At 46.8% G+C, this 14,324-nt stretch overlaps 1 protein-coding gene across 5 annotated transcripts in view; it reads right to left on the bottom strand.

Annotated features, from left to right (window-relative positions):
• ADCK1 (aarF domain containing kinase 1) overlaps positions 1 to 14,324 on the bottom strand; it is a 111,620-nt gene that overhangs the window by 65,283 nt on the left and 32,013 nt on the right. For 4 of the 5 annotated variants that reach the window (XM_082618966.1, XM_082618964.1, XM_082618962.1 and 1 more), the window contains exon 4: positions 3,649 to 3,852. The exons of the other annotated variant lie outside the window; for it this stretch is intronic. In XM_082618966.1, coding sequence (XP_082475092.1) covers positions 3,649 to 3,852 — 204 coding nt within the window. The remainder of the gene's footprint in view (positions 1 to 3,648; positions 3,853 to 14,324) is intronic. 5 annotated transcript variants of the gene reach the window in all.

The raw sequence follows: 14,324 nt of genomic DNA, 5'->3' as shown, positions 1-14,324 counted from the left end.
AGGACTTAAGCCTAACATTCAAAAGAAAAAGAAAAAAGTAAGTTTCTTTGTGGTAATAATAGTAGAAACTTCCAAGGCACAGACACATGGACACATAGAAAAGTGATGGACAGAGGATTTCTGCCAAACAGAAGCTCTGTTAATAAGAGACAAAGCACTGGCCAGAAGATCAGGAGATCTGAGGTCTCGGCCCATCCCCTTAGCTACCTGGTCCCCCCGACTCCCTGCCCAGGCCAATCCCTAGGCCAGGATGGTTCCCCTTCACCTGCCCTCACCTCTGCAGTGACAGCACTGGCTGCTGTCCAGGGATGTGCACTGATCCAGAACCAAGTGCAAATCATGGGACCCAGAAGAGCCGCCGCCTAACCCTCATCCCCCATGCTGGGGATACCCCTCAGGGCCAGCTCTATCTGCCTGGGACAGGAATCAGTCTGAGGACATTAGTGACCCCCACAGGGCCTCTGTTGATGGGAGGGGCCCCTAAGAGCATAGAGGGAACCAATCGGTGCAAGCTGGGACACACCGGCCTCGAGGTCCTCTGGCCACCTCTCCTCACTCTTCAGTCTGAGATCTAGGGGCAGCTATGCAGTCTTTGAGCTCCAGGTAACCTCAGAGCCCACACAGGGACTCGCCCCTAGAAAGAAGATGGTGATGCACGGCAGACTCGGCTTCCTTTCACCACGCTCCTGGAACCAGGGACGGAATGGAGGGTCCCAGGGCAGGCGTGGAGCCCAGGATCGGTGGGGCCGGCTCAAACATCTTCCTGGGGGGGAGGGCTGCTCCCCGAGAAGTGTCACAGGACACTTCACTGGAGGAGGAGGAGGGAAGTGCAGAGTGAGTGACTTTCCCCGCCCTCACAGCCCCACACCCACCTACCCGGCTTCCCACCCGTCTCCTTTCCCCTCCCTCCACCCACAGGCTGAGAAAGTGTGTCACCGGGAACAAATGCCATCTTCCGGGGAGGGAGGAGGAGGAAGGGGTGAGGGAAGACTTTGTGCGCCTGTAGTGCCGGGTAAGAAACCAGAGGTCTCTGAGCTTCCCAGCTGTGAGGGACGCCCCCTCTGAGCCATGACCTTGACATTAGCCTCCTTTTCTCAGAGGGCTCGAGTCAAGTTGCGGGTCAGAAGCCACAGGCCACCATGCTCAGGAGGACTTGGCCGGGGGGCCTAGAGAAGAGACCCTGAAGATGCAGGCAGCATGCTCCAACCCCAGACATGCCAGCTGGGCGGGCACACCATGACTGCTGACACCCCCAGCTTCCCATCTCGCTCCACCGTGGCTCAGAGGAAGCCACTGCCCTGCTCTTGCCTCCCCCTCGGGCTCTCCAGAGACGAGACGGCCTCCAAGGTTAATCTGCTGCCTTCCCTCCCTTGCCTCCACCCCCCACACTGAGCTGCCACGTGCTAGCAATGATGCATTTCACACTGTTATTATTTATTTAGTTTTAGTGATTTATTTAGTTTTAATTTGGGGGTGCACCTCATGCTGTAGGAAGCAGGAGGCCAACAGTCTTGCCAAGAAGCAAAGGCACACACGGCTGTGCCATGCCAATCCCGTCCCCTCTGCCTGCGGCCCCTGCATCCTAACCCCGCTCTTCCCAGCCTGTGGTCTGCTCCTGACACCAGCCCTAAATCTTCACTCAGTCTTCCCCCCCGGCCCCTTGGAGGAGATGTTCCTCCTCAGTCGGAAGGGAATCCACAGAGGTTTCTATGCTCACCTCCTGCGTGACCCAGGCCCCCCAGAGTCACTTAATGAGGCCAGCCCAGGCCAGGCTATCACTGAGGAGTGGTTCACCTTTGGCTGGATGCCGGGCACAAGATACCAGCTCTACAGAAAGGCACCGACAGCCAGGGTCAGCTCCACGCAGACCAGAGAACATGGAACGTGGTCTTTAAATGAACCTCTGCCCCTACTCTCCGCCGAGTCCACAGTAGCCTAAGGAAACTGTCACTTATCAGCCATTGGTTCATTAAACAAACACTGGTGCCCACGATATACCACATCCTATTCTGGAACTGCAGATAGGATTAAAAGGACCATCATGGTCTTCAACCCCAGACTTTACAACTTACCGTGAAACCAACTAGACACAACTAACCAAACTACGAGAGGCACAAGCAGAAGCAAAGCTGTGCAGAGGGTCAGAGAAGATTTCACAGGAGAGCTGGGATTTGGCCGGGACACACGGCACCTCGCACAGTGCCCAGCATTTGGTAGACAGATGGACGAATGGCCTAGAAACACAAGGAATCACTTGACAGGGAGAGAATGGGGTAAAGAGATTCCAGGCAGACAGAGACCATGGCAACTTGAAAGTGGATGGGGTAGACCTTGAAAGTCCTGCTCAAGATTTTATTTGGGGAAATTGGGAGGCACCAAAGGTAATAAAAGAATCTCAGGAAAGGCATCAACTGATCTAGGCTTGACTTTAAGATTATTTTGCTCAGAAAAGTTCTAGATCCAAAGGGTTCTCTCTTTAAGAGGAGAATTTCAAATATAATAATAGGTGAAGGGAGACCTGGACGCCGACCGCCACGGGGGACGTGCGGCCCCCGCCTCTACCCGCGAACCTCAGAACAAAACCCCAATTCAGAAATAGGTTGCGAGCGGCAGGCTGGGAGGTTTGGCGCTCCCCACCAGAGACCCCTGTCGCAAAAAAATAAAATAAAATAATAATAATAATAATAATAATAATAGGTGAAGGGAGAAAAGAAGGTTTTTTTTTATTAGTGTTCTCTGGGGTACCATGAAATTATAGCACATAATTTGTAAGGCTGGGCCTGATTGGCCAGTTGGCACCCTGCAGACGGCTGCTCCAATCCCTCCCCATCCCCAGAATCAAGATGAGCAGAACAGGTTAGCAAGGACCCACACCACTGTGGCAATCTGGGTTCCACACATCCTGCAGGCCACTGGCATGAGTCCAAAGGAGTGTGACCAGGGCTGTGTATGGAAGGGCCCTCAGCCCCTTTCTCTTTTGCTCCATGGGGTGGATGAAGCTCAGGAAAGTTTGAGGAGGCAGGTCTAGCCCTTAGGAGGAAGCATGTATAACAATTAGAGATGAGTGATAATAGAATGGACCACCTTAGGCAGCAGGTAAGAGAATAAGCTTCCTATCACTGGAGGTAATCAAGCAGTGGCCCAGAGACGTTCTGGAAAAGTCACAGCACTGAATGATTAGGACAGCTCACTGACAGAGCAGTGCACTGGAATCACTTACTAACAGTCCCCCCTGGATGCTCTACCTCATCACTCTAAGGCTCCATCCCTCATCTGCAAAATGGGGTTAATGATGGTACCTACCTCATAGGTTTGCCCTGAGGACTAAGTGAGATAACGTGGGGGAAACAGCGCAGCTGTGAGCGCACAGTAAACCCTCAATAATTGATAGGTATTATGAGATTCAACCATATGAATCATATTAAGTTACAGGTCAAAAACAGTTAAATATCAACGATTTTGTATGGTCCAACTAATATTTTATACTGAGGGACACTCAGGCTCCTTCTAACCTCTCTGCTTTCACACTGAAAGTTTCTGCAAAGTGTAGTTCCACGCCACTGGTGGAGCCCCAGGGCCTGGGGCCAAGCAGCGAGAACTCTGCAGGGGACTTTTTGGAAGCCCATTCCCCCTGGCAGAGGTGGGTACCTCTTTGCCCAGGTCCTCTCGGATGACCTGGCGGACCTCCTGCATGCTGCTCTGTGGGGCCTGGCTGTGTAGCACCTTCAGCGTGCTGGTGTACTCCTCCGGCAGCAGGTAGTCCAGAGCCCCCAGGTGCTGGCCCACCTTGATGAAGGTGCCCCGGTTGGCACAGCAGAGCTCGCAAAGGCGCCTGGCAGAGCGAAGGTGCACCTGCAGGAAGACAGGCGGGGCCAGAGAGATGTGAGTGCTCACTGTCCACTGGATGCTCTTCTCTTTTCCTGCCCCCTCTGCTCAGAAACCCTGATTCACGCCCCCCCACAGTGTATGTACACACACACACACACACACACACACACACACACACACACATACCACCCCCCACCCCCGTCATTCACCTTCAGTCTCCTGGTACCCAGAGCAGTCAATTCCAATCTCAAACTGCAGCCAGCCTCCTGACATGGTCCGATGCTTCTGGTTGCCTTTCCTTCAAAACTTACCTGGTCCAAGTCCCACTCCCTCAGAAACTAGCGTTTGTCCAAGGCTTTCCACCAATTCTAATCTACTTATGATTCATTCAAGGATACACTGAGTTCACGCATTTGTCACCCACCCCTCAGTCACACTAATAATACTGTTTGTTTGCAGGTCTACAATTTTTAAACATGGTCATATTCACTATTTTTTTAATCCGTACAACAATTTAGGGAGGCAAGTGTTGGTATCTTTAAGGATAAGAAACTCAGATGTTTTGCTTATCAAGAAATAGCTAACAAATGTCAAAGGAAGGTCTAGAAAACACTTCAAACCTAGAGCTCTTTAACGCAGCAGACTTTAGGAGGGGTCTCCTGTTAACTGAAGGAAACCTTACAGGGAGCATCAGGCACACGGGGTGGGCGACAGGGCAGGCTGTGCAGGACAAGCCGGCCTTAACTTGCAGCCTGATGCCCACCTATCCTTCCAGAGTGGGAGGTGGCCTCCATCCACCCCCAGGCTACACATCCCCAGTCATCACCCCAGCTCAGCTGAGGGTCTTGGAATTTTGAGGGTCCTTCCTTCCTGGAGCTACAGTTCCTGAAGCAGGATGAAGCCATGGGCACACACAAAAGACAAGGGAGCCCAGTGCCCTGTGGGAACCTGGTACCCTCTTCCACCCGTAAGTCAACCGGGAGAGTGACTATCTAGGATGGGCTTACACTCTCTTAAGTGCTATGAAGGATGCTGACGCAATTAAGTGTGTATTGGAGGCAATGAACCACATGAAGAGATAAATAACCATTGGCAACAAAGATGGAAGAAACGTTCAAAGATCCTACATAATTAGTTGCTGAGTGAACCATACAGAAAACCGTTACCTTAGGAATTAAGAAGAGAACACTGCAGCCCTGAACACCCTGGTCCCAGCAGCCAGGGGGCCATCTATCCACTCCTTCTATAGCACAGGGATGCCCCACACTCCAGGCACCCGCAAGCTGTCCTTAGGCCCTCAAGGGCTCTGCTGGACACCTCTGCGTCCCGCCCCAACCCACTACTGGGGAAGCCTATGTCCACATGACTCTATCCCCCTGAACAGACTGCTCCAGCCTCAGTGCGGGCACCTGGTGCAAACTAGGCCAAGAAAAGTCTTTTTTCCCTGACAGGAGGGTGCACAGAGAAGGGAATTGACTCTAAGAATTAAGGCGGGGCAGGTGTGGGGAGAGAACGCATTTCCGTAGATGAGTAAAAGGCCCATGGGGGCAGCAGGGGGGTGGACTGGGAATTGAGCTGGCCGGTGTCAGATGGTAGAAGGTCACTACTGTCCAAGGCCACACTCAAGTCCTGAGGAAGTGAGAAAGAAGGCAAACATGGTCAAAAATGGAACTGGGCGTTTCCCCACCCTCCATGAGTCCAGGCTGTTAGGAACCGATGACTCTTTACAGCTCAAATAATCAACCCCAATTCCCACCCTGCCGAATAAGAGGCAGCCAGCAAGTCAGCCACAATCCATTTGTCCTAAGGTACAGGGTGACCGGAACCCAGGTCCCACCAGAGGCTCCCGGTGAGGCTGCCCTGGCACCCAGCTGCCCACTCCCCCAGGGAGGCATGCTCAGCCCTCACGCCAAAGCCACTGCAGGGTCAAGGCAGAGGACTGGAAGGCGGAGGGAGGACACACCCCATTGTCTCTGCCCCTCCCAGGAAAGACATCAACCACTGTGTATTCACTGGGGGCTGAGTCCCACGCCCTCCACCTCATGGGGAGATGTGATAGAGCCACTCACACACAGAGAATGACACGTGGCAGTAGGATCACACTGAGGACCACGGAGCTCACAGATGGGAGAAACAAGAGGGCTGGAACTAGAGAGCCTTGGCTCCTGGGGAGAAGCGGGGTGCGTGCAGCTCAGGAGCACAGGGCCTCTCAGCCGCAAATCCACGCTTGTTTGCCGTGCGCTGGGATACTGGTGCTAAACCCTGTGTCATTTCTCCTTTGTCAGATGGGTCGCTATTAGGCTTTGTCAACAGGGGGCTCTGGGGGACACCGCAAGGCCACAGCACAGGGAGGCTCCCTTATTGTCCCTGTGCACTGTTTTCAGCTCATCAGCCAGTGGGTAGTGGCTTGGGGGTGACCACTTTGGTGGCCCTCACGGACCAGCCCACCCTCCGTAAATTTCTCCACTACCTGATGGGCCCCTCCTGTGGACCAACTCAGGCCCCATACCTTCCAGCAAGTGTTCTGACCACCCAGCAGGCGGCTCCAACACACTAGCTCCAGGTCGCACCCTCCCGCAAATTTCTCTGCCACCTGGCAGGCTGTTCCCATGGACCATGCCCGCCATCACGTCTCATCACTAGGGCAGCCCAGCATCCCAGCCTTGCAGGTGGGAGGCTCCCAGCTGAGTCTTTAGCTCTATTCTTGTTCACCACCCCCTCAGCCCTAGAGGGAGCAGGTGCTTTATGCATTTACTACTTCTGTACCTTTAGAATCTTCTTTTACTCCTTTTAGGAGTTAACTACCTTTTCCTAGTGAATAAGTCTTTATATTTAAATTACAGGTATGACTATAGTCCCTGGCTGATACATAGGATTAGCCCCTGAAACTGAACCTGAAAAGATTAGAATAAAAAAGGAGGGCAGGGCTTCCCTGGTGGCGCAGTGGTTGAGAGTCCGCCTGCCGATGCAGGGGACACGGGTTCGTGCCCCGGTCCCGGAAGGTCCCACATGCCTTGGAGCGGCTGGGCCCGCGAGCCATGGCCACGGAGCCTGTGTGTCCGGAGCCTGTGCTCCGCAACGGGAGAGGCCACAGCAGTGAGAGGCCCGCGTACAGCAAAAAAAAAAAAAAAAAAAAAAAAAAAAAAAAAAAAGGAGGGCATTTCAGATCGAGAGAACAACATAACAACATGCATGTGTGTGTGTGTGTGCGTGTGTGTGTGTGTGCGTGTGTGTGTGCGCGCGCACGCATGTGTGATGCTGAATAGCTGCTCCACCATTTTCTTTAGACTGGATTCACATCTGCATTTATGTCTGCTCCTGGCAGCCCTCAGAAAGCATTAGCCTCACCCTTACAAGCCCTCCTACCAAGAAGCAGAGCCAGGGCTCTGTTGCCCCTCACCTGTGGCCTGAGCCAGTCCTGGGTAGGGTGTCTCTTGGCACAAAGTGATGGTCACCTTCAGGACACTGTCTGGGCAATGCAGAGAGCCCTCTCTGGTCACACAAGCCCAGGAAGGCTTGTCTACTGCTGACTCACTGGTTACTTGGCACATCAGCCATTGGGGACAGAGACCATGTGTGTCCCCTGTAGACTCTGTGTACCCCAGGGCAAGCCATGCATGAGCTCTAAATGTAGACTGATGACAACCTTGGGTCATACACTCACAAAACAATCATCCATGAAGCTGAATCAGCATCTACTGCAAATGGCACCCACATTTCAACAAAAGAAGCCCCAAAGTCACCTTCAACCAGCTTCTAATTAAATACACACACACACACACACACACACACACAGAGTCACATGGGGGTGAGGGACATTGCCACTAACCAAAAAGTGTAAATGTTCTTTTAAAGCCAAAAGACACACATGCTGAACAACAGAGCAGGCACTCTGGTCTCCAGCGTCCCTTTCTAGCTCCAGCTCCTACAGCTCCACCATCCTTTGGGATCAGAAGGCAGGTCCCACTCAGAATTTCAAGAAATTACTAGCTTAGTGCAAACTCCCTCTTTCAGCATTCACCTCCTGCTTGCTGGTACCTGGGATGGAGGACGGCCCTTCCCCCAGCTCACTGAGCACCCTTGCTTCTGGGATCTGTAAGTAATAATAAATCTTGTGACTCTACTTCCTCTGTGCAGGTGTATTTAAACTGTACCTTCAATCGAAACAACCCACTGCGTTTCACTTTCCCAGTGGAAGCTTGGAGGCTGAGGGAGCTACCAGCCAACCCCGTGTAGGAGGCTTGTGCTCCTCGTTCACCAGGTCATAAACTACCTATTCCTAATTCAATACACCAGCTCTTGCTTCTCAACCCATGTTACTGCCCTAACACTCCCCACCCGTTTGCTCACTGGACCCGAGTCCTGCCCTTACCCAGCACCTGGTTTCACGAGCTAGTTGGGTATGTCACTGCCGCGTGTCCTCACTGCAGAGTCCCCACACTCCCCCTTCCGTTCCTGCCAAAACACGGCAGGAACGGCTGGCAGTGTCTCTCTGCCCCTCCTCCAACTTTGTTTTCACTCCCAGCTCAATAACTTGCCTTATGATTATCTCATTACCAATAACCTTGTTGTAATGAGTTTTAATCTGCCTCATATTAATTAAAAGCATTGTCATTAGCCAGCTTGGGTTGGGGTTGGGAGGCCGGGCAGTGAATAGCTAATAAGATCAACTCAGTACTGATTAATTACTGATTGGGAGGGATGGAGCAAAGGCCCAAGGAGAGCCATCCTTTACTTGTGTCTAAATCCCCAAGAGTAGGGATCTCGAGCCCCAAACTTGGCAGAAAGGTACCAAAGCCAGACCGAATCAAAGCGGCTTCCCATCAGAACTGAGCAGTGTCTCCGATGGGATTTCGGGGTGTGACTGTGAGACAGAGACAGACGCATATACATACCCCACACATCACAGGAAGAGACAGTGAAAGACAAGGTCACAGACAGACCCCAAAACAGACAAGCCCCTTGACAGATTCTTCTAATCAAAGATTCAAGACCCAAAGGAAATGCACTGACGTGTAAACAGTGTTATCTCTGGGCGGTGAGATTAAAAGAGTACTTTTCTTTATAGGTTTTTCTGTATTTTTCAAATTTCTTTAAACTAATATGTATTATATCAATAATAGAGGAGAATTTAAAAAAATAATCCCTTCTTCAACTTCTTCTGGAAATAGAAAAGTCCAGCTGACAAGATTCTCCCATGCAGACTGGGCAAGCTTGGTGCAGAATCCAGAATCTCTTCCCCAATTTTTCAGGGTGCTATGATCCACGTGTGTGTTTTTCATCATGAAAATGGAACTGCAGGGCTTCCCTGGTGGTGCAGTGGTTGAGAGTCCGCCTGCCGATGCAGGGGACACAGGTTCGTGCCCCGGTCCGGGAGGATCCCACATGCCGCGGAGCGGCTGGGCCCGTGAGCCATGGCCACTGAGCCTGTGTGTCCGGAGCCTGTGCTCCGCAACGGGAGAGGCCACAACAGTGAGAGGCCCGTGTACCGCAAAAAAAAAAAGGAACTGCAACTCCTTCATCCCCAAGAAATCAGGCCAGGATGGTCTCCAAGGTTGCTTTTCTGGATGTCACCCTTTGCTTTAAGCTCTCATTTAAGCAAAAAAGTAAAACTAACTCATCATGTCTTGGGGGAAAACAAACAAGTGGCAGTTTATAAAAGTTTTGAAGGAGGTTGACCACAAAGTTAATCCCACTCCTTGGGAGTGTCCTCTGTCTCTCCTCTGACTACCCATCAGATAGATCCTGGTTAAGAGCACAGGGCCAGCATCAGATTGCCACAGTCTATATCCCAACTTCACCACTCAGAATTTGGTGATCTTGGGCAAGTGATGTAGCCTCTGTTTACTTCTGACTGCTCATCTATAAAAGAAAGATAATAATAGTACCTACCTCATAGGGCTGCTGTGAAGATTAAATGAGGTGAGGTAATGCAGGCACTTCACTTAGCCAGAGCTGGCACTTCTATACTTGTTGTAAGGGTACCTAGAATTTGTTTTAAGGTATGGTAAGACACACAGACATGGAAATGACTATCATAAAGAAAGAAGTTTTTACTCACAATTCCTTACAAGTAGGAGAGTTGGCATGCCACACAAAGCCACACCGGGAAGCACCAGGGTTGGCCAGGAGAGAGAGGGAGTGAGGGGAAATGTGGGCAAAGCTTTTATTGTGGATTCCATGGAAAAGAATGGGTGAGACTTAAGAGTGGCTAGTTTTAAGTATCTCATTTGGCTTTGGGGCATAGGGGATGTTCCTAGTTGTTTGGTACCTGGCCCTGGGGTGAATAAGGCAGGTGGATCGTGACCCAGAGTGTAACAGCTCAGTAACAGAGGTGGTTGGCAGGTATGGGCTCCAGATTGGTTGGTTTGCCTGTGAAAGGCATGCTCACAGGTCAGTTGTTTACTATCTCTTGGAACTAGTTAACCCTGAGAGCAGCAGTACCCCCAGTTTCAAAGCATCAGAATATAAAAAACATGATCAATACAATAGTTTAGCTATACTCCCTTGGGGAATCTCACCCAGAATCATGGTGGTAAATACCGTCTACACACTGATGATACACAAATGCGTATCCCCTACCCAGACCTCTCCCCTGACTCCAGACTCACATATCCAACTTCTTCTCCGACATCACCCAATGTCCAATGAGCTTCTCAAACTCAGCGTGACTTTCCCACCACTTCTACCACCACCAAACCTACCCCTCCCTCAGTCTTCCACATTTTAGGAAATTGCAACTCTAAACTTGGAGTTGTCGAAGCCATAAATATTGATGTCACCCTTAACATCTCTTCCCAAATGGGGACCAAAATTACCTTCCCATCTGAAATAACAAAAAACTGGACAAGATTTACCAAAGAAAAAGAAAAAAAAGTTTTCTAAGGCATTGGGCATCAGGAAAGGAAGGAGAGTGGTTCCTGAGAGATGGGAAGCCAACAAGGTGAACACTACGGTTGCCCCAATTTACAGCATTGAGGGTTTCCAGGTCACAGTGCAGGGAAGGGGAACCCAGGCAGTGACCAGGAGATTCTCTGAACTGAAGAGACAGAGCTGAGAGGCCAGAAAGACCAAAGGAGCTAGAGTTTGCAGGACAGAGTACTGGAGAGTGGACAGACGTACAAAGAAAGAACTCTGAAGATCTGCCGAGGGTCCATCTCGCATATTCAGCTAAGTACTAGTCAGCACATGCACACAAGAAAACCACCTGAGCCAGAGAAATAACAACCACAAAAGACTAGGGTTAACAGTACCCAGTGTTCATATAAGGTCTATTTCCACCAGCCAGACCGGAAAATCTCATAATTCTTGAGGCTTTTGTTATAATACCCAGAAGGGGTTTGCCTCAGTTAAGGGGAATATCCCAAACTAAACACTGTTCCATTCCCAACTAATAAATATTAAAAGAAAGACTTGAAAAAAAAATCATTGTTTCCAAGTAACTTAACTGTGTCCCAGAACAAAGCTCAAGAATATTTATAAGAATACAAATATATCTAGTACCCAAAAAGATAAAACTGCAATGTCTGGCACCTAATAAAAAATTTACCAGGCATGCAAATAAACAGAAAAATACAACATATAATGAGGAAAAAAAAAAAACAATCAATCAAACCAACCCAAAACTGAAACCTACATTAGTAAAGGAGGACAGCGGTTATAACTGCATTTCATATGTTCAAAAAGTTAAGCAGCAACATGGGCAATATAAAAAAAGAGAGCAAGATCCAAATGAAACTTCTAGAGGTGAACACTGTAATGTTTGATATGAAAAATACACTGGATGGGATAAATGGCAGATTAGACATTGTAGAAGAAAGGATTAGTGAACCTCAAGACCTACCAATAGAAACTATTCAAAATGAAACACACAGAGGAAAAAAAATTTTTTTAATGAAAAGAGCATCAGCGATCTGTGGGACAAATTCAAGCAGCTTTGTAAACATGTACTTGGAATCCCCAAAGGAGATGGAATGGGAGAGGTGGAGAAAAAATATTTAAAGAAATAATAACTGAATGTTTTTCAAATTTGATTTTCAAAATCTATAAACTAACAGGTCCAAGAATCTCAACAAGCCCCAAGCATAAAAAACATGAAGAAAACTACATAATGAAGTTGTTCAAAATCAGTGATAAAGAGAAAATCCTGAAAGTATCCAGAGAAAAAAGACACATTATGGAGAAAGGAACAAAGATAAGAATGACAGCAGATCTCTACTGGCAACAATACAAGCAGAAGTTAGTGGAGCAACGTCTCTGAAAGCACTGAAAGAAAACCCAGAATTCTATACCCAGCAAGAACATCTTTCAACACTAAAGGTTAAAAAAAAAAAAAAAAAAAATCTCTTTCAGACATATAAAAGCTGATAGAATTCATCTCCCTACACTACAAGTAATGTTTAAGGACATCTTTCAGGCAGAAGGAAAATGATATTGGAGAGAAACATGGATCTACATAAAGGAAAAAGAGACTAGAAATAGAAACTTCAGGAAAACATATAAGAATTTTTTATATTCTATATCTCTTTAAAAGATAAGTGACTGCTTAAACAAAAATAATAACTATATCATGTGGAGTTTATAAGATATGGAAAAGCAAAACATATTACAATAGCATAAAGGCTGGAAAGAAAGAAATGAAAGTACACGATTATAAGATTCTTATACTCTGAAGGAAGTAGTATAATGTCACTTGAATGTAGACTGTGACAAGTTAAAGATTTATGCTATGAACTGATGCAATCACTAAAATAACAAAAAGAATTATAGCTCATAAGCCAACAAAGGAGACAACATGGAACCATGAAAAAAATATTCAATCCAAAAGAAGGCATGAGAGGAAACAAGGAATAAAGCATAAATTGGACAAGTAGAAAACAAATAACAAGATGAAAGACATAAATCTAACCATATCAATAATCTCTTTAAATATAAATGGTCTAAACACCCAAATTAAAAGCCAGAGATTGCCAAATTGGATAAAAAAGAAAGACTCAAATATACGCTACCTATAAGAAATTGTCCTTTAAATATTAAAACAAAAATAGGTTAAATGTAAAAGGATGGAAAAGGATAAATCATGCCAACACCAATTAAAATAAAGCTGGAATGGTGTATATCAGACAAAGAAACTCTGACCTGAGATGGTCACAGTTTAATTCTATCAAACATTTAAGGAAGAAATATTGCCAATTCCACATAAACCCTTCCAGAAAACTGAAGACAGAATACCTCCCAACTCATTCTATGAGACGAGCATAACCCCAATATCAAAACTAGACAGAAAATACAAGGGGAAAAAAAAGCTATAGTCCAATATTCATAGTGAACATAGATGCGAAAATTCTTTTTTTAAAAAAATGTTAGCTAATTGAATCCAAAAATTTATAAACAGGCTCTGTTCTTCCCATTACAACCTGGTGGTGCACAATTTGGATTTGTCTCCCTAGAGACAATGTTAATTTTGATAATGTCTTAAGATGGTTATCCACGTAACTTCCTCACTTAAGTTATTTGTTTTCTTTTTATAATTAAGTGTTTTATGGGAAAGTCCTTCCAAATTTTATAAATAGCCAGTTCTTTACCAAAATTTCAATTTATTCATTTGTTTATTTATATCAGTATGGACTCGTGGATTTCTAATTTTTTCAAAGGATCATAATCCATTAACATCATTTTTTGTTTTAACAGTCTCACTGAGGTATTGATATTTTGACACAGTACACTGCACATATTTAAATGTAAAGTCTGATACTTTTTGACGTATGTATACACCTATGAATCCATCACCATAATCAAGCTTGTAAACATATCCAGCATCTCTCAAAAGCTTTGATGTCCCTTGGTAATTCCAGCCCCATCCCTCCACATACCTCCCATCTCCAGAAAACCACTGATCTGCTTTCTATCAGTATAGACTAGAATTTTCTAGAGTTTTATATAAGTGGAATCATATAGCCCATACTCTTTATCCAGCCTTTTTCATTCAACATAATTTTTCTGAGACCCATCATGTTGTTGCATATATCAATAGTTTATTCTTTTTTTTTAACTGAGTAGTATTCCACTGCATAAATATACCACAAACCTTTCTACACTGAATTGCCTTTTCACCACTGTATAAAATTCATTGTTCATATTATGTATGGGTCTATTTCTGGACCCTCTAATCTGCTCCATAGATCAGTTTGTCTATCTTTACACCAATACCACACTATCTTATTACTACAGTTTTATAGTAAGTCTTGATATTAGATAGTATTAGTCCTCAACCTTGTTCTTTTTCAGTGTTATCTTCTAGAATTGACTCTAAAACCCTCTGCATTCTCACATAAATTTTAGAATCGGACTGTCAATTTCTACAAAAAAGCCTGCTGGGATTTTGACTGGGACTGTTATGAATCTATAGATTTATTTGGAGAAAATAGACACCTTAACAATATTGAATCTTCCAACCCATGAACATAATATATTTCTCCATTTATCAGGTCTTCTTT

The sequence above is a fragment of the Mesoplodon mirus genome (genome assembly GCF_964341445.2).
Source record: "Mesoplodon mirus genome assembly, chromosome: 4".
Taxonomy (NCBI): domain Eukaryota; kingdom Metazoa; phylum Chordata; class Mammalia; order Artiodactyla; family Ziphiidae; genus Mesoplodon; species Mesoplodon mirus.
The sequence above is the reverse complement of the archived record's forward strand: the minus strand, read 5'-3'. Positions and strand labels throughout refer to the sequence as shown.